Source organism: Clupea harengus, chromosome 23 (genome assembly GCF_900700415.2).
Source record: "Clupea harengus chromosome 23, Ch_v2.0.2, whole genome shotgun sequence".
Classification (NCBI taxonomy): Eukaryota; Metazoa; Chordata; class Actinopteri; order Clupeiformes; family Clupeidae; genus Clupea; species Clupea harengus.
This window is the reverse complement of record NC_045174.1, coordinates 22,448,547-22,469,029: the sequence shown is the minus strand read 5'-3', so window position 1 is coordinate 22,469,029 and position 20,483 is coordinate 22,448,547. Positions and strand designations below refer to the sequence as shown.

General features: G+C 46.2%; 2 protein-coding genes across 2 annotated transcripts in view; both read left to right on the top strand.

Annotated features, from left to right (window-relative positions):
- LOC116218607 (nuclear body protein SP140-like protein) overlaps positions 1-20,483 on the top strand; it is a 176,862-nt gene that overhangs the window by 72,856 nt on the left and 83,523 nt on the right. The gene's annotated exons all lie outside the window — the stretch shown is intronic.
- On the top strand, positions 1,008-19,948 carry LOC122128710 (NLR family CARD domain-containing protein 3-like). The gene is made up of 5 exons (XM_042703343.1): positions 1,008-1,111; positions 2,143-2,217; positions 3,333-3,407; positions 4,075-5,892; positions 19,768-19,948. Exons 1-5 carry the CDS (start codon positions 1,008-1,010, stop codon positions 19,946-19,948), a joined length of 2,253 nt encoding a protein of 750 aa, XP_042559277.1.

Sequence of the window (20,483 nt, the reverse complement as noted above, 5' to 3'; positions counted from 1 at the left end):
TCTTTAAGATTTCTTCAGATTTGTCTTCAGTGATCTAAGAGGTCTAACAGGTGTTTACTGCTGAAACATATCTAAGAGGTAATTTGGTCCTTTGGTGGTTTGGTCCATTTAGTGAATTATAAACAAGCAGCAGTGCTTTGAAGTCAGTTCTGTGACTTTCTGGAAGTCAGTGTAAGGACTTAAGTATTAGTGTATTGTGAACTCTAGCAGCTGCATCTTTAGTAGTTTTTGTTTTTGAGATGTTAAAAATGTAGTTTTTTTCTTTCACATGGTTGTTAAAACTGAGACTGCAATCAATTTAAACACTGAGGTTTTTAACAGTAAACAGAAGAAGAATCAGAATCACGTATGAAACCATGAAATGAAGGAGCAAAGGAATAGTATATTTTCCGGGTTTTCGCAAAGGTGTCTTTCTTGGAATTTTAAAATAATAATAAACGTACTAATTATGTTCATAAAAAATTATTATGCTTTTAAGTTCCTCTTTTGTTTGAGGGCATCCCAAAGTTTGCTGCTGTGTTAAAGGTTGATGATATAGACGACCTTAGCAGCTAATCAAATACACCCCTCCTTCCCGTGCTCCTGAAGCAGCATTGTTTATCGGCTGGAAAAACGTATGCTTGGTCCGAGTCACTTTGTTTGTCTCCCAGTTACAGAGCCAGGACTGTGCAGCAACACCAGAGATTTTTAGAGCACACACACTGGACCAACAGCTAGAGTAACATGAGCAGATTTTTGCTGAATTTGACAAATAATGCAGTGGATTATAATCAGACTGTGCCTTTAAGACTCACACCTCTTAATCGAAGGTGTCTCTGGTGACGTGTTGTTGATATTTGTGCTCAACAGCCAATCAAGTTACACCCCTCTCTTTGTGTGTGTGTGTGTGTGTGTGTGTGTGTGTGTGTGTGTGTGTGTGTGTGTGTGTGTGTGTGTGTGTGTGTGTGTGTGTGTGTGTGTGTGTGTGTGTGTGTGTGTGTGTGTGTGTGTGTGTGTGTACAGACGTGATGGACTCTAATCCAGATGTGAAGAAGAAAAGGAGCGGAGACTCTGAAGGGGGCATGTCTAAATATGACTCTGAAGGGGGCGTGTCTACATGTGACTCTGACAGGTCGGTAAATCATTTAGTTTGGAAAGCAGTATGTGCCAAAAACAACCAGTTAACCCCAGTGACCCACTACCTCATCAGCTGTTTGACCAGATTGAGAATTGCTGTTTAGAACAAGCATACATGTTGATCCAGATGGACACCTTGAGGTTGCATTCTCCAATCCTACGGTACCCCAAGCCATTTCGTAACTGCCCTATTCATGACTTTGGCAAATTTCTCCAGCTCTGAAATTGCAACTTCATACAGTCAAAGGCCAGCTTACGCATGACAAAAGCCCAATCTGCGAGCACCACATATTCAGTTTACCAGTCAAGAGGGTCTTATCAGTAATACTGCTAGCCTTAACTATGAATTTTCTATGGTCTGAAACCTGTCCTCAGTCACACAGTGTGGAATTGTACCACCTGCCTAAACTCTTCACTGTTTTTTCCACAAGAGAAGGAATCACCTCACCATCAATATAAAACCTCTCTTCCACCATTTTTCCCTTACTGATAAAAACACTTTAACATTGATGCAATTCCATTCCTTGACTTCAGAGGACCCTGGCTATCTAACCTTTGGTTTCTGCCCATTACATGTTTCCTTCTTAGTCTGCTTGTTTTGTCTATGCTGTTCACCAGCTGCATGATGCCTGCCAACATGAAGAGCTTTCTCCTTATTCCCCAAAATGGCCGTAAAGGTGTGCATCCCCTTTCTCGTAGTCAAAGCCATGCCAAAGTCCAAAGCCATGTGGTCTGACTGTGAGTCATCTTCCACCCCTGCCCTCGCTGACTCTAGGGTTATTGTTTTGGTTTGTTCTTCTGTTCTTAGTTGGGTGCATCTACTTGGCTCTATCAGCCACAGATGCTGCTGCTACAGGTTGCTAGCCCAAAGCAGCCCCAGTGGGGTCTATTCCCTCCTGACAGCTGGATTTATGTATTTTGTATATGTATTTTGTATTGTTTGTGTGTGTGTGGGTGTGGTGACCAGGATAGTCTTTCCGAGGGAGGTGTGAGAATACTCACTTTAGGGTAATGTTGTGTTAACAGCGTCCAGCAGGGGGCATCAGAAACACAGTCCAAGAGGACAGACGAGACAAAGAGGCACTCTGCTGAAGAACACAGGTGAGATCATGGATGACATTCTGTCTGGCAGTCACCAAAATCCTCTTCAAACCGCCTTTGATTCTGTTTATGCCAGTAACTTTCTAGAACCCTCTTTACGCTGTTATATGTATTTTCCCTAGTGGCTCTTCTGAACTGAGCATTCATTGTTGCTATAGTACTAGTTATGATGTGATTTATTCTGTTCATGTGAAGGAACCTTACTGTGTTGTAACAATGAGTATATGAGTGAAATAAATGTAATTGTTTGTCAGTCACCTGCAAACTGACCCTCCATGTCTGTCAGTGTCTATTACAGTCTAGAACCCCCCTGCATATTCACATTGTGATGCCTGCAGTAGACTGATAACTTCTCTCTGTTCATCATCTGCTTGTTTCCATTGCTTCTTCAGCTGCCTCCTTTCTCAAATCAGCCTCTCTATCTCAACCTGTCATCTTGACTTGTCTTGACCTTGCTTCTCCTTTCTTTCTGACAAACTCCATATCTTTCCATGCCATAATTATAGATGACCTCACCCTTCCAATTCAATTCATACTCTGCTGTATCCTTCAAAACTTCTAAAATTCCTTTAAAATCAACATTGATGCAATTCCATTCATTGACTTCAGTTGACCCTGGCTATCTAACCTTTGGTTTCTGCCCATTACATGTTTCCTTCTTAGTCTGCTTGTTTTGTCTATGCTGTTCACCAGCTGCATGATGCCTGCCAACATGAAGAGCTTTCTCCTTATTCCCCAAAATGGCCGTAAAGGAGTTCATCCCCTTTCTTGTAGTCAAAGCCATGCCAAAGTCCAAAGCCATGTGGTTTGCCTGTGAGTCATCTTCCACCCCTGCCCTCGCTGACTCTAGGGTTATTGTTTTGGTTTGTTCTTCTGTAGCTTAGTTAGGTGCATCTACTTGGCTCTATCAGCCACAGATGCTGCTGCTACAGGTTGCTCGCCCAAATAAGCCCCGGTGGGGTCTATTCCCTCCTGACAGCCGTTTTATGTATTTTGTATTGTGTGTGTGTGTGTGTGTGTGTGTTTGTGTTTGGGCGGGGGGGGGGGGTTGACCAGGATGGTCTTTCCGAGGGAGGTGTGAGAATACTCACTTTAGGGTTATGTTGTGTTAACAGCGTCCAGCAGGGGGCATCAGACACACAGTCCAAGAGGTCGGACGAGACAGAGAGGCACTCTGCTGAAGAACACAGGTGAGATCATGGATGACATTCTGTCAGGCAGTCACCAAAATCCTCTTCAAACTGCCTTTGATTATGTTTATGTCAGTAACGTTCTAGAACCCTCTTTACGCTGTTATATGTATTTTCCCTAGTGGCTCTTCTGAACTGAGCATTCATTGTTGCTATAGTACTAGTTATGATGTGATTTATTTTGTTTCTGTGGAGGAACCCTACTGTGTTGTAACGATGAGTATATGAGCTCTTCTGAACTGAGCATTGATTGTTCCTGTAGTATTTTTTATGATGTGATTGATTTTGTTCATGTGAAGGAACCATACTTTGTCTTAACGATGAGTATATGAGTGAAATAAACGTAATTGTTTGTCAGTCACCTGCAAACTGACCCTCCATGTCTGTCAGTGTCTATTACAGTCTAGAACCCCCCTGCATATTCACATTGTGATCATATTGAAAAACCCCACTGTGTCTGTTCAGTGTGTTTATGAGAGAAAATTACTACATTATGGTGTCATGAGCTTTAGTCCTTTCTAATAGATGTGAAGCTAATATATTACAACAGATAGACATTCTGAATCTAGTAGGGATATTGTGATGATATTTCGTTTACATTATTCCTTAAAGGTGTTCTGTGGTGATGTTTATCTGTAAGTGTTGTTTGATTCTGTCATTGATCTAGATGGACACCAGCAGAGGCAGAAGTCAATGAGAAACTCAGATCCACTCTGAAGAGGAAATTTCAGCATCTGGCTGAGGGAGTACCACATCAGGGAGACATCAGACTCCTCCATGAGATCTACACAGAGCTCTACATCACAGAGGGGGGAAGAGGATGGTTCAATAATGAACATGAGGTCAGACAGATAGAGAGAGCATCCAGGAGAGAAGCAGCACAAGGCAGACCAATCAAATGCAGTGACATCTTTAAACCCTTATCTGGACAAGACAAACACATCAGAACAGTGCTTACAGAGGGAGTGGCTGGCATTGGAAAAACAATCTCTGTGCAGAAGTTCATTCTAGACTGGGCTGAAGGAAAAGCCAATCAGGATGTCTACTTAATATTTCCTCTTCCTTTCCGAGAGCTGAACCTGATGAAGGAGAAGAAAATCAGTCTGGCGGAGCTACTTCAACACTTTCACCCAGAAATAAAAAATCAAGCAATCTTCAGCAGTTCAGAGCACATGTTTATCTTTGATGGTCTTGATGAGTGTCGACTTCCTCTAGATTTCCACTCCAACCCAAGGTGTTGTGATGTGACAGAGCCAGCCTCAGTGGACGTGCTGCTGACAAACCTCATCAAGGGGAATCTGCTTCCCTCTGCTCGCCTCTGGATCACCACCCGACCAGCAGCAGCTCATCTGATCCCTCCTGAGTGTGTGGACCAGCTGACTGAAATAAGAGGATTCAATAACCCACAGAAAGAGGAGTACTTTGGGAAGAGAATCAGTGATGAGAATTTGGCTAACAGAACCATCACACACCTGAAGTCATCCAGGAGCCTCTACATCATGTGCCACATTCCAGTCTTCTGCTGGATTACTGCCACTGTTGTAGAGAGAACTTCAGATGAATCGGGGAGTCTACAAATGCCAAGGACTCTAACTCAAATGTACACACACTTCCTGATCATTCAGACAAGCATGAAAAAGCACAAGTACACAGGGAGAAAAGAGACAGATGAAGAGATTATTTTCAAACTGGGGAAACTGGCTTTCCAACAACTGGAGAAGGGCAATCTGATCTTCTATGAGGAAGACCTGAGAGAGTGTGGCATAGATGTCACAGAAGCTTCAGTGTACTCAGGAGTGTGTTCTCAGATCTTCAGAGAGGAGGCTGGGCTGTACCAGGGGAAGGTGTTCAGCTTTGTGCATCTGAGCATTCAGGAGTTTCTTGCAGCTTTATATGTGTTCCTCTGCTTCAGCAACAGAGAGAGAAACATGCCTGACCAACAGCAAACCTCTCCGCTCTCTGCTCTGTTCAGAACTGCATCACTTCAAGACCTACACACGACTGCAGTGGATCTGTCCTTACAGAGTGAGAACGGACACCTGGACCTTTTCCTCCGCTTCCTTCTTGGCCTCTCTCTGGAGTCCAATCAGAATCTCCTAAGGCACCTACTGCCACAGATAAGAAGCCAATCACAGAGCCCAGAGCAAACAGTTCAGTATGTCAAGGAGAAGATCAGAGACGAGGCGATCAGAGAGAAGAATACTTCAGACAGAATGGTTAACCTGTTCTACTGTCTTAATGAGTTGAATCACCATGCTGTAGTAGAGGTCATTGACAGGAGCTCAGGAACTCTGTCTGTAGTCATGCTCTTACCAGGAGAGTGGAAGACTAAGAGGTTTAAGTTTGAGATTTCAGAAGAGCAACTGGATGAGTTTGATCTGCAGAAGTACATAAAGACACCAGAGAAAGATCTGACTGAACTCCTCAGTCCAGATGAAGTTCTTGAGAGGCTGGTGCCAGTGGTCACAGCATCCACATCAGCTGAGTAAGTACATTACTGAGAGAGGTAGAGTGACAGTGACAGAGTCTGTGTTTGTTTGTTTGTGTGTGTGTGTGTGTGTGTGCGTGTGCGTGTGTGTGCGTGTTAGCTTTTTTTACCAAGGTGTCAAATAATGCCTGGCTCTTTTGCTGTTGATGCTGAGAAAACATTAGAAGGTGTGTGTGCACGGTGGGGGTGGGGGGGGGGGGTATTAGCTGAGGAAGGGGTGCGTGGCAGTCATGTGTAAGGGGTGAGTGAGTGTGTGTCTGTGTGTGTCATATGTAAGGGGTGTGTGTGAAAGAGTGCTGTTCCTGGCGAATCTTTGATAAAACGTGAAATTGTTTCCTCGTTTCAAGTTAGCTGGTCGTGAGTAAGAGAACTCGGAAAGGCGGCTTAGTGAAATAATCCGTTTATTCCAACAAAGTTTTAGCCTCAGAATTTGTCATAGTTATCTTCCGTCTCCTTTTGCTGCAGTGTCCTTTTGCTGGCGTCCTCTAAATGGTAACATGAATCTGTAGCTCTTATAGGGATACAGAATTAACATACTAAACAATGGCGTAAAAGATTACCCACCGGTGTTCGTCTGCGGGGAAGCTCTCTGTTACCCTGTGCATAATGATGGGCAAACTAAAGTGTGTGTGTGTGTGTGTGAGTGTATCCCTGTGATGACTGAAATATGGGGTGTGTGAGGGAGGCAGATACAAATGGGTGAACTGCAGTGTGTGTTTTCATGGGATCCTGTGATAGGATAAGTTATGTGTGTATTTTGAAGGGGGGATCCTTCATTGGTGACAAGTGTGTGTGTGTGAGTGTGTGGCATCTGGTGAAATGTGTAGTGCACTCTGTGTGGTTGTGTGTGTGGCATCTTGTGACATGTGGATTACATGGTGTATATGTGTTTGGTCTGTGTGTGTGTGAATGTGATGAATGAATAAATGAATTAATGATTTTGTGTGTGATACCTGTGATGAGTGGTGTGTGTGTGTGTGTATGAGGCACCAAGCGTGTGTTTGCCTTTGTTGGTGTCTTTTATACCCTGTGAAGCTGTCATGCTGAGAGTGTGTTTGTGTGTGTGTGTGTGATTGACACTCTTTGATGGCTCAAGATCTTTGTGTGGGAGCAGTACACAGTCATGGGTGAGGGGGGCATGTAATGGGTGTACAATGGGTTTGTGTGTGTGTGTGTGTGTGTGTGTGGGGGGGGGGGGGGGGGGGCATGTGTAAGGGGTGAGTGTTTACACACAACAACAGACCTCTGAATGGGGTGTTTGATGAGGGGGTGGGGGTACATAATGATGGCCAAGCTAAACTTACTCTGACTGTGTTTGCTCAAGTTTGGTAAGTGTGTGTGTGTGTGTGTGTGTGTGTGTGTGTGTGTGTAGCATCTTGTGATGTGGATTACACGGTGTGTGTATATGTGGTTTGTGTGTGAGTGTTTGGCTCTCTGTGATGGGTTCATTATTGTACGTGTGTGTGTGGCACCCTATGACAGATGAAACACACTGTGTGTGTGTGTGTGTGTGTGTGTGTGTGTGTGTGTGTTTATGTCTCACTCTTTGGAGAGGGACTTCTCTTAGTGGCTCCCTGTGATGAGTGAAGGATGATGCCATGCAGTGTGTGAGGGACACCATTTGATGTGGAGGAAGGGGTATGTGTGTGTATGGGGCACAAATGTATGGGGTGCTATGATGGACGCAACACAGCCTGTGTGTGTGTGTGTGTGTGTGTGTGTGTGTGTGTGTGTGTGTGTGTGTGTGTGTGTGTGAGAGAGAGAGCGCGTTTGTGTGTGTGTGTAAGAGCTTGTGTGTGAGAGAGTGTGTGTGTGTGAGAGAGCATGTGTGTGAGAGCATGCGAAAGAGAGAGTGTGTGTTTGTGTGTGTGAGAGCTAGAGAGCATGTGTGTGATATCTGTGATGAGTGGTTAGTGTGTGTCTGTCTGTGTCTATGTGTGTGTGTTGCTGTCTTTAATGGGTCCAGTATTGTATGTGTGTGTGTGTATGAGAAAGAGAGAGCGTGTGTGTGTGTGTTTGTGTGTCACTGTGGGGTGCTGAGTCACTGGAGTAAGGTTTGGGTTTTAGTGTGTGTGTGTGTGTGTGTGTGTGTGTGTGTGTGTGTGTGTGTGTGTGTGTAAGGGGGAGCTCCCTTTAATGAGTGTTTCTGTGTCTCCATTTGATGTGGAGGAAAGGGGTATGTGCATAGCAGTGTGTGTGTGTGTGTGTGTGTGTGTGTGTGTGTGTGTGTGTGTTTCAGGAGGTGCTCTCTTTAATGGGTGTTTGTGTGTCTCTTAGTGGCTCCCTGTGATGAGTGAAGGATGATGATGCAGTGTGTGAGAACATTCCCCAGAACTCTGTTCTGCTGTTTGTGAGAGCATGTCTGTGTGACAGCGTGTGTGTGTGAGCGCATGTGTGTGTGAGAGCGTGTGTGTGTGAAAGCGTGTGTGTGTGAGATCGTGTGTGTGTGTGAGAGCGTGTGTGTGTGAGAGCGTGTGTGTTAGAGCGTTTGTGTGTAAAAGCATGTGTGTTTGAGAGCATGTGTGTGTGAGAGCATGTGTGTGTGAGAGTGTGTGTGTTAGAGCGTGTGAGTTAGAGCGTGTGTGTAAGAGAGAGCGTGTGTGTGAGAGCGTGTGTGTGTGTGTGAGAGCGTGTGTTTGTGAGAGCGTGTGTGTGTGTATGAGTGTGTGTGTGTTTGTGTGTGTGAGAGAGCGTGTGTGTGTGTGAGAGCGTGTGTGTGAGGGTGTGTGTGAGAGCGTGTGTGTGTGTGTGAGAGCGGGTGTGTGTATGAGAGCGTGTGTGAGTGTGTGTGTGTGTGTGTGAGAGCGTGTGTGTGTATGAGAGCGTGTGTGTGTGTGTGAGAGCGTGTGTGTGTATGAGAGCGTGTGTGTGTGTGTGAGAGCGTGTGTGTGTGTGAGAGCGTGTGTGTGTGAGAGCGTGTTTGTGAGAGAGCGTGTGTGTGTGTGTGAGAGAGCATGTGTGTGAGAGTGTGTGTGTACGATTGTGTGTGACTTGTGAAGGAGTTCTCCTCTGTGTGTTCTGCGTCCGTTGTGATGCGTGTGCAGGCACAGGAATTTGAGGATATTGTTGACTTGTCTGAATCTTCATTGATGAAAGCTCAGTTTCAGCTCGGTCCTCGATGTCTGTTTGTCAGACTGTTGTGCCGTCTGGCTACCGTTCACAGATTCTGAGTCTAGTCCATGAGCATGCGCTGTCTGTCCTGGGTATTAATCAGACCTATCAACGAGTGCTTTGGCCTGGATTAAAGACCTCTTCTAAAGTTCTGCCACTCTTGCCATCATGTCAACTTAAGGGTAAACCCAATCAGACCATTTCCCCAGCCCCACTCCGTCCTATTCTGGTGATGGCACATCTCTTTGAATGCATAACTGTTGATTGCATGGGTCCACTGCCCAAGTCTGGCCATCAATTTGTGTTGACCATTATGTGCGCTGCAAACCGCTATCCTGAAGCCATCCCCAAAAGCAGTGGTGAGGGGACTGATTGGGTTTCATTCAGTCTGATCAGGGTTCTAATTTGACTTTGAAACTGTTTGCACAAGTTGTGAGAGAAGTGGGGGAGTCTCAGGGCACTTTAGAGTGTTTTCATCAGACGCTGAAAACGATGCTGCGCACATACTGTGTCGACACGAATAAAGACTGGGAAGAGAGACGGCCTCTTCTAATTATGTCCCCTTATGTCAAAACATGATTTAGAAAAACTCATTCATGCCTTTATCTGCAGCAGAGTTGACCACTGCAATGGTTTTTTCACAGGCCTCCCTAAAAAGGCCAAACAGCTTCATCTTGTGAAAAATGCAGCTGCTAGAGTTCTTACAGAAATAATTGACCATATTATTACAATACTTACACAAGCTTCTAGTAAGTCACAGAATTGACTTTAAAGTACTGCTGCTTATTCATAAGTCACTTAATGGGACAGGACCAAATTCCAAGTTTCCAGGCAGGTGACCCGGTGCTTGTGTTACTCCCTGTCCCTGGGTCGGCACTGCAAGTGACATTTTCTGGGCCCTATAAAGTGAGTGTCGGGTTTGTTAAACCGACTATATAGTCTGCACTCCTGATCGTAAGAGACAATCTAGAGTGTGCCACATAAACATGTTGAAACTTTATGTTGTCAGGGCTTCCAGTAATAAGGCTGAAAGGGTTTGTACAGCAGGAGAATCTGTACCCGTTGCTTTAGTGACCACACAGACTTACTGTCCTGAGGCAGATGGGCTAGCTAGAGGGGATGCTGTGCTCTATGGTGATATAATGATAGATGAACTACGGTGTGTCTCAGTGGATTCCTGTGATGAGTGAAGGATGATGACATGCAGTGTGTGAGGGACACCATTTGATGTGGAGGAAGGGGTGTGTGTGTGTGTGTGTGTGTGTTAAGGGCACTTATGTATGGGATTCTATGATATAATCTAAATGAGCACGCCAAAGTTGAAGAAGGGACCGGAGGACGTAGTCAGGTTTCTGGAGTTTATTTCGGCGTGGAGACAATTCAGTCATTTAGAATACAATAGAAGAGAGGGTGACCACACCCTATAAGTGAGAGGAAGGGGGAGACAGTGGGGTGAGGGGTTCACCTGTGGGGGGAGGGGGGTGATAACAGGGTACAAAGGGTGATAGCAGGAAGGAGGCTATCTAGGGGGGAAGGGGTTCACATGCCATTTGTTCAGGTCTCAGTGAGACAGACAGAGTACACATCCAAGAATGAGATACAAAATGAGGCTACACTTAGTTACAACAACAGAATATCAATATTTCCGGTTCCATCAGATGCAACACAGTCTGTGATTGTGTGTGTGTGTGTGTGTGTGTCTATGTGTCCCTGTTTCATGCAGAGTAAAGGGTATAGTGTGTAGTACCCCTTGGTGTGGGTGTGTCTGTGTCTGTGATGAATTAATAAATGAATGAAAGAATGAATATGTGTGTGAGAAGTTGAAATCCCTCCCCCTTCTCACTGTGGCCCAAAGGGGGAGAAGGACTGGCTGGACTCCCCTACCTGAATGGTTGGGTCCGGGCTCCCCCACCTCTGTGGAGGGGTCCAATTGACTCTAATTGGACTAATTTAGCCCTTGGGCGGCCTTATTTAAGGTGCACCTCATTACTGAATGGGGGAGAGACAGACTGAACATGCTGTGAGAGAGAGCTGTGTGTGAGAGAGCTGTGAGAGAGAGAGCTGTGTGAGAGAGAGCTGTGTGAGAGAGAGCTGTGTGAGAGAGCTGTGTGAGAGAGAGCTGTGTGAGAGAGAGCTGTGTGAGAGAGAGCTGTGTGAGAGAGAGCTGTGAGAGAGAGAGCTGTGAGAGAGAGAGCTGTGAGAGAGAGAGCTGTGTGAGACAGAGAGCTGTGTGAGAGAGAGCTGTGAGAGAGAGAGCTGTGAGAGAGCTGTGTGAGAGAGAGAGCTGTGTGAGAGAGCTGTGAGAGAGAGAGAGCTGTGAGAGAGAGCGCTGTGAGAGAGAGAGCTGTGAGAGAGAGCGCTGTGAGAGAGAGCGCTGTGAGAGAGAGCGCTGTGAGAGAGAGCGCTGTGAGAGAGAGAGCGCTGTGAGAGAGAGCTGTGAGAGCGAGCTGTGAGAAGGTACATACATGTAGACCAAACCTGTGTGATTGGTGACCACAGAGTTGTACCTTGTCTGTTTGGCTTTAGTTTTGGTCAGTTCGTGTGTATCTGTTTTGGGGTGATCCCTGTTGTAAATAAATAGTTATTTTTTAAGAAAGCCACTGTCTCCTGCGCCGTGTGTTCCCTACCTGCAACCCCATTCCAACCAGCCTACATCCCACATCGTGACAATGTGTGTGCTATCTGTGATGAGTGGTTAGTGTGTGTCTCTGTGCGTGTGTGGCTATCTGTGATTGGTGAAGTATTGTATGTGTGTTATTGTGTTGGTGTGTTCATGTGTCACTGTTGGGGGTTGAGTTAGGGGAGTAAGGTGTGTGTAACACCCCTTGATGTGTGTTTGTTTGTGTGTGTGTGTGTGTGTGAGTGTTTGGCTCTCTGTGATGGGTTAATTATTGTACGTGTGTGTGTGGCACCCTATGACAGATGAAACACAGTGTGTGTGTGTGTGTGTTTATGTCTCACTCTTTGGAGAGGGACTTCTCTTAGTGGCTCCCTGTGATGAGTGAAGGATGATGCCATGCAGTGTGTGAGGGACACCATTTGATGTTGAGGAAGGGGTGTGTGTGTATGGGGCATAAATGTATGGGGTGCTATGATGGACGCAACACAGCCTGTGAGTGTGTGTGTGTGTGTGAGAGCATGTGTGTGAGAGCATGCGAAAGAGAGAGTGTGTGTTTGTGTGTGTGAGAGCTAGAGAGCATGTGTGTGATATCTGTGATGAGCGGTTAGTGTGTGTCTGTCTGTGTCTATGTGTGTGTGTTGCTATCTGTGATGGGTCCAGTATTGTATGTGTGTGATTGTGTGTGTGTGTGTGTGTGTGTGTGTGTGTGTGTATGAGAAAGAGAGAGCGTGTGTGTGTGTTTGTGTGTCACTGTGGGGTGCTGAGTCACTGGAGTAAGGTGTGTGTGTGTAAGGGGGAGCTCCCTTTAATGAGTGTTTGTGTGTCTCCATTTAATGTGGAGGAAAGGCTGTGTGTGAGTGTGTATCGAGCACCCAGCATGTGTATGTGTGTGTTAGTATGTGTACCCTGTGATGAGTGAGTCATGGTGAGTGTGTGTATGCTTGTGTTTGTCTGTGTGTGATTGGCACTCTGTGATGGCTGAAGTACGGTAAGTGTGTGGGTTGGTGTTGGTATAGGTAAAGGTATGTGTGTGTAATAATCACACGTGGCATTATGTTTCCCCCAGGCTGGAGAGTTGTGGCCTCACAGAGAAGAGCTGTGCTGCTTTAGCATCAGCTGTCAGATCAACCTCCTGCAGTTTGAAGACGCTGGACCTGAGTGGCAATCGTGATCTTCATGCTGCAGGAATTCAGCATCTCTCAGACCTCCTCAAGAGTCCCCACTGCAAGCTGGAGACACTAGAGTGAGTGTTAACACACAACAAGAGATCTGTGTGTGTGGGGGGGCACACAGTGATGGGTGAGGGGGGAATGCAAGGATGTGTGTACTATATGGTGTGTGTGTGTTTGTGTGTGTGGGGCATGTGTAAGGGGTGAGTGCTTACACACAACAGCAGACCACTGAATGGGGTGTTTGATGAGGCAGGTGGGGTGGGGGGGTACATAATGATGGGCAAACTAAAGTGTGTGTGTGAGTGTATCCCTGTGATGACTGAAATATGGGGTGTGTGAGGGAGGCAGATAGGAATCAGTGAACTACAGTGTTTGTGTGTGTTTTCATGAGACACTGTAATGGGATAAGTATGGTGTGTAATTTAAGGAGGGGGATCCTTCATTGGTGATGTGTGTGTGTGTGGCACCTTGTGAAATGTGTAGTTCACTGTGTGTGTGTGTGTGTGTGTGTGTGTGTGTGGCATCTTGTGAAATGTGTAGTACACTGTGTGTGTGTGTGTTTGATTGGCACTCTGTGTTGGCTCAAGTATGGTAAGTGTATGGGTTGGTGTTGGTATAGGTACCAGCACTTGACATGTGGACATGTGGATTACACGGTATGTGTATATGTGGTGTGTTTGTGTGTGTGTGTGTGATGAATGAATGAATGAATGAATGAATGAATATGTGTGTGATACCTGTGATGACTGGTGTTTGTGTGGCTCTCTGTGTGATAGGTGAAAATTCACCCTAGTTACCTCAGGACTCCGGAGCTGCATATAAGTATATTTATTAGACAAATAACAATTGCAATCAGGCTCACTCCCAGCACAAGGCTGAAAGTGAAGCAATGATAAACACATCGCACAAGGTTTATATAGACAGAAGTTGAGCGTTCAGCAGGGATAATCACGTGGTGGATTTCTCACGTCCGAGGCAAGGATGGAAGTTTTGCAAGGTCGGAAGAAGCACAGTTCGAACCTTCTTATCACCTCTGGTCTAAACATGCTCTTGTACATATGCAGACTAAGTGGCACCTAATATTCTAAGTTACACACACGCAGAAACACAGAAAAGCCATGTTCCTGCTTACATAAGTACATGATTCATATAAGGTAATTAATAATACAAGGCACTTGATTATTATATTCCTAAGTCATTAACAGTGTTTGGAAATTATCTCCATCACTGTGATGGGTCAATTATTGTACGTGTGTGTGTGTGTGTGTGGGGTGGGGGGGGGGGCTGTGTATGTGTCTAGCACCCCCTGGTGTGTGTGGGTGTGTGTTGGTGTGTGTGGGTGTCTATCTCTCAATTACTGAATGAAGGTGTGTGTGTGTGAGAGAGCGTGTGTGTGAGTGCTTATGAGAGAGAGTGTGTCTACAAGAGATCTGTGTGTGAGGGGGGGGGGGCACAGTGATGGGTGAGGGGGGTCATGTAAGGATGGGTGTACTCTGGTATGTTGCTGTGTGCGTGTTTGTGTGGCACTCTGTAATTGGTCAAGTATTGTGTGTGAGTATGTGTGACAGTGTGAGTTTGAGTGTGTGTGTAAGAGTCTGTTTTTGTGAGAGTCTGTATGTGTGAGAGTGTGTATGTGTGAAAGTGTATATGTGAGTGTGTGAGTGTGATAGAGTGTGTGTATTGTTGAGAGTGTGTGTGTGTGTGTGTGAGAGTCTGTTTTTGTGAGAGTGTCTGTGTGTGTGTGTGTTTGTGTGTGTGAGAGAGAGAGAGAGTGTGTGTGAGAGAGAGTGTGTGTGAGAGCGTGTGTGTGAGTGTGTTAGAGCATGTGCGTGACAGCATGTGTCCAAGAGTGTGTGTGTGTCTGTGAGAGATTGTGTGTGACTTGGGAAGGAGTTCTCTGTGTTTTCTGCCTCGATTGTGACGCGTGTGCAAGCCCAGGAATTTGAGGATATTGTTGACTTGTCTGAATCTTCATTGATGAAAGCTCAGTTTCAGCTCGGTCCTCGATGTCTGTTTGTCAGACTGTTGTGCCGTCTGGCTACCGTTCACAGATTCTGAGTCTAGTCCATGAGCATGCGCTGTCTGTCCTGGGTATTAATAAGAACTATCAACGAGTGCTTTGGCCTGGATTAAAGACTGCTGTTGCCAAGTTCTGCCACTCTTTCCATCATGTCAACTTAAGGGTAAACCCAATCAGACCATTTCCCCAGCCCCACTCCGTCCTATTCTGGTGATGGCACATCCCTTTGAATGCATAACTGTTGATTGCATGGGTCCACTGCCCAAGTTTAAGTCTGGCCGTCAATTTGTGTTGACCATTATGTGCGCTGCAACCCTCTATCCTGAAGCCATCCCCAAAAGCGGTGGTGAGGGGACTGATTGGATTTCATTCAGTCTGATCAGGGTTCTAATTTGACTTTGAAACTGTTTGCACAAGTTGTGAGAGAAGTGGGGGAGTCTCAGGGCACTTTAGAGTGTTTTCATCAGACGCTGAAAACGATGCTGCGCACATACTGTGTCGACACGAATACAGACTGGGAAGAGAGACGGCCTCTTCTAATTATGTCCCCTCATGTCAAAACATGATTTAGAAAAACTCATTCATGCCTTTATCTGCAGCAGGGTTGACTACTGCAATGGTCTTTTCACAGGCCTCCCCAAAAAGGCCAAACAGCTTCATCTTGTGAAAAATAGAGTTCTTATGAAAATAATTGACCATAGTATTACAATACTTACACAAGCTGCTAGTAAGTCACAGAATTGACTTTAAAGTACTGCTGCTTATTCATAAGTCACTAAATGGGACAGGACCAAATTCCAAGTTTCCAGGCAGGTGACCCGGTGCTTGTGTTACTCCCTGTCCCTGGGTCGGCGCTGCAAGTGACATTTTCTCGGCCCTATTAAGTGAGTGTCGGGTTTGTTAAACGGACTATATAGTCTGCACTCCTGATCGTAAGAGACAATCTAGAGTGTGCCACATAAACATGTTGAAACCTTATGTTGTCAGGGCTTCCAGTAATAAGGCTGAAAGGGTATGTACAGCAGGAGAATCTGTACCCGTTGCTTTAGTGACCACACAGACTTACTGTCCTGAGGCAGATTGGCTAGCTAGAGGGGACGCTGTGCTCTATGGTGATATAATGATAGATGAACTACGGTGTGTCTCAGTGGATTCCTGTGATTAGTGAAGGATGATGACATGCAGTGTGTGAGGGACACCATTTGATGTGGAGGAAGGGGTGTGTGTGTGTGTGTGTGTGTGTTAAGGGCACTTATGTATGGGATTCTATGATATAATCTAAATGAGCACGCCAAAGTTGAAGAAGGGACCGGAGGACGTAGTCAGGTTTCTGGAGTTTATTTCGGCGTGGAGACAATTCAGTCATTTAGAATACAATAGAAGAGAGGGTGACCACACCCTATAAGTGAGAGGAAGGGGGAGACAGTGGGGTGAGGGGTTCACCTGTGGGGGGAGGGGGGTGATAACAGGGTACAAAGGGTGATAGCAGGAAGGAGGCTATCTACGGGGGAAGGGGTTCACATGCCATTTGTTCAGGTCTCAGTGAGACAGACAGAGTACACATCCAAGAATGAGTTACAGATACAAAATGAGGCTACACTTAGTTACAACAACAGAATATCAATATTTCCGGTTCCATCAGATGCAACACAGTCTGTGACTGTGTGTGTGTGTGTCTATGTGTCCCTGTTTCGTGCAGAGTAAGGGGTATAGTGTGTAGTACCCCTTGGTGTGTCTGTGTCTTTGTCTGTCTGTGATTAATTAATACATGAATGAATGAAAGAATGAATATGTGTGTGAGAAGGTGAAATCCCTCCCCCTTCTCACTGTGGCCCAAAGGGGGAGAAGGACTGGCTGGACTCCCCTACCTGAATGGTTGGGTCCGGGTTCCCCCACCTCTGTGGAGGGGTCCAATTGACTCTAATTGGACTAATTTAGCCCTTGGGCGGCCTTATTTAAGGTGCACCTCATTACTGAATGGGGGAGAGACAGACTGAACATGCTGTGAGAGAGAGCTGTGTGTGAGAGAGAGAGCTGTGAGAGAGAGAGAGCTGTGTGAGAGAGAGAGCTGTGAGAGAGAGCTGTGTGAGAGAGAGAGCTGTGAGAGAGAGAGCTGTGTGAGAGAGAGAGAGCTGTGTGAGAGAGAGAGAGCTGTGTGAGAGAGCTGTGTGAGAGAGCTGTGTGAGAGAGCTGTGTGAGAGAGAGAGGTGTGAGAGAGAGCTGTGTGAGAGAGAGAGCTGTGTGAGAGAGAGAGCTGTGTGAGAGAGAGAGCTGTGAGAGAGAGCTGTGTGAGAGAGAGAGCTGTGAGAGAGAGAGCTGTGTGAGAGAGAGAGCTGTGTGAGAGAGAGAGCTGTGTGAGAGAGAGAGCTGTGTGAGAGAGAGAGCTGAGAGAGAGAGCTGTGAGAGAGAGAGAGCTGTGAGAGAGAGAGCTGTGAGAGAGAGAGAGCTGTGAGGGGGGAATGTAAGGATGTGTATACTATGGTGTGTGTGTGGGGGGGGGGATGTGTAAGGGGTGAGTGTTTACACACAACAACAGACCTCTGAATGGGGTGTTTGATGAGGCAGGTGGGGTGGGGGGGGTACATAATGATGGGCAAACTAAAGTGTGTGTGTGTGAGTGTATCCCTGTGATGACTGAAATATGGGGTGTGTGAGGGGGGCAGATAGGAATGAGTGAACTACAGTGTGTGTGTGTGTTTTCATGGGACCCTGTAATAGGATAAGTATGGTGTGTAATTTAAAGGGGTGGGGGATCCTTCATTGGTGATGTGTGTGTGTGTGGCACCTTGTGAAATGTGTAGTACACTGTGTGTGTGTGTGTGTGTGTGTTAGGGGGGAGCACCCTTTAATGGGTGTTTGTGTATCTCTCAGTGACTGAGTGAATGAAAGATGATGACATAAAGGTGTGTGTGTGTGTATGGGGCACCCAGCGAGTGTACTCATATGACATCCTGTGATGATTGAGTCACGGTGAGTGTGTGTATGCCTGTGTTTGATTGGCACTCTGTGTTGGCTCAAATATGGTAAGTGTATGGATTGGTGTTGGTAACAACACTTGACATGTGGACATGTGGATTACACAGTGTGTGTATATGTGGTGTGTTTGTGTGTGTGTGTGATGAATGAATGAATGAATATGTGTGTGATACCTGTGATGACTGGTGTTTGTGTGGCTCTCTGTGATGGGTCAATTATTGCACGTGTGTGTGTGGGGAGGGGGGGGGGGATATGTGTCTAGCACCCGTTGGTGTGTGTGGGTGTGTGTGCATGAGTGTTTGTCTATGTCTCAATGACTGAATGAAGGTGTGAGAGCGTGTGTGTGTGTGTGTGTGAGAGAGTCTGTATATGTGAGTGTGTTTGTTTGTGAGTGTGTGTGTGTGTGTGATAGTGTGTTTGTGTGGGACACCGTGTGTGTGAGTGCTTATGAGAGTGAGTGTGTCTGTGTGTGAGTGTGTTTGTGAGAGGGTGTGCGTTTGTGTGAGTCTGTGTGTGAGAGACTGTATGTGGCACCTTGTGAAATGTGTAGTACACTGTGTGTGTGGCACCTTGTGAAATGTGTAGTACAGTGTGTGTGTGTGTGTGTGTGTGTGTGTGTGTGTGTGCATCACCCAGTGAGTGTACGCATATGACATCCTGTGATGAGTGAGTCCCAGTGAGTGTGTGTATGTCTGTGTGTGTGTGTGCGTGTGTGTTAGGGGGAGCACCCTTTAATGGGTGTTTGTGTATCTTTCAGTGACTGAGTGAATGATGATGATGACATAAAGGGGTGTGTGTGTGTGTGTGTGTGTGTGTATGTATGTATGTGTATCACCCAGTGAGTGTACGCATATGACATCCTGTGATGAGTGAGTCCCGGTGAGTGTGTGTATGTCTGTGTTTGTGTGTGTGTGTGTGTGTGTGTGTGTGTGTGTGATTGGCACTCTCTGGCTGAAGTACGGCAAGTGTGTGGGTTGGTGTTGGTATAGGTAAAGGTATGTGAGTGTAATAATCACACGTGTCATTATGTTTTTGCCAGGGTGGTGAGTTGTTCCCTCACAGAGAAGAGCTGTGCTGCTTTAGCATCAGCTGTCAGATCAACCCCCTGCAGTTTGAAGACGCTGGACCTGAGTGATAATCCTGATCTTCATGATGCAGGAATTCAGCATCTCTCAGACCTCCTCAAGAGTCCCCACTGCAAGCTGGAGACACTAGTGTGAGTGTTAACACACAACAAGAGATCTGTGTGTGTGTGTGGGTTGGGGGGGCACACAGTGATGGGTGACGGTGTGTGTGTTTTCATGGGACCCTGTAATAGGATAAGTATGGTGTGTAATTTAAAGGGGGGGGGGGGGGGGTCCTTCATTGGTGATGTTTGTGTGTGAGTGTGTGTGTGTGTGGCACCTTGTGAAATGTGTAGTACACTGTTAGTGTGTGTGTTAGGGGGGTGTGTGTGTGTGTGTGTGTGTGTGTGTGTGTATGGGGCACCCAGCGAGTGTACTCATATGACATCCTGTGATGATTGAGTCACGTTAGCATTTTGGTGTGTGTGGGTGTGTGTGCATGAGTGTTTGTCTATCTCTCAATGACTGAATGAAGGTGTGAGAGTGTGTGTGTGTGTGAGAGTCTGTATATGTGAGTGTGTGTTTGTGTGTGAGTATGAGTGTGAGTATGAGTGTGTGTGAGTGTGTGTGTGAGAGCGTGTGTGAGAAAGCTTATGAGAGAGAGTGTGTCTATGTGAGTGTGTGTTTGTGAGAGTCTGTGTGTGTGTGTATGGGGCACCCAGTGAGTGTACGCATATGACATCCTGTGATGAGTGAGTCCCGGTGAGTATGCCTGTGTTTGTGTGTGTGTGTGTGTGTGTGTGATTGGCACTCTGTGATGGCTGAAGTACGGTAAGTGTGTGGGTTGGTGTTGGTATAGGTAAAGGTATGTGTGTGTAATAATCACACGTGGCATTATGTTTCCCCCAGGCTGCAGATGTGTTCCCTCACAGAGAAGAGCTGTGCTGCTTTAGCATCAGCTGTCAGATCAACCTCCTGCAGTTTGAAGACGCTGGACCTGAGTGGCAATGATGATCTTGATGATGCAGGAATTCAGCATCTCTCAGACCTCCTCAAGAGTCCCCACTGCAAGCTGGAGACACTAGTGTGAGTGTTAACACACAACAAGAGATCTGTGTGTGTGTGTGGGTTGGGGGGGCACACAGTGATGGGTGACGGTGTGTGTGTTTTCATGGGACCCTGTAATAGGATAAGTATGGTGTGTAATTTAAAGGGGGGGGGGGGGTCCTTCATTGGTGATGTGTGTGTGTGTGTGTGTGAGTGTGTGTGTGTGTGGCACCTTGTGAAATGTGTAGTACACTGTTAGTGTGTGTGTTAGGGGTGGGTGTGTGTGTGTGTGTGTGTATGGGGCACCCAGCGAGTGTACTCATATGACATCCTGTGATGATTGAGTCACGTTAGCATTTTGGTGTGTGTGGGTGTGTGTGCATGAGTGTTTGTCTATCTCTCAATGACTGAATGAAGGTGTGAGAGTGTGTGTGTGTGTGTGAGAGTCTGTATATGTGAGTGTGTGTTTGTGTGTGAGTGTGAGTATGAGTGTGTGTGAGTGTGTGTGTGAGAGCGTGTGTGAGAAAGCTTATGAGAGAGAGTGTGTCTATGTGAGTGTGTGTTTGTGAGAGTCTGTG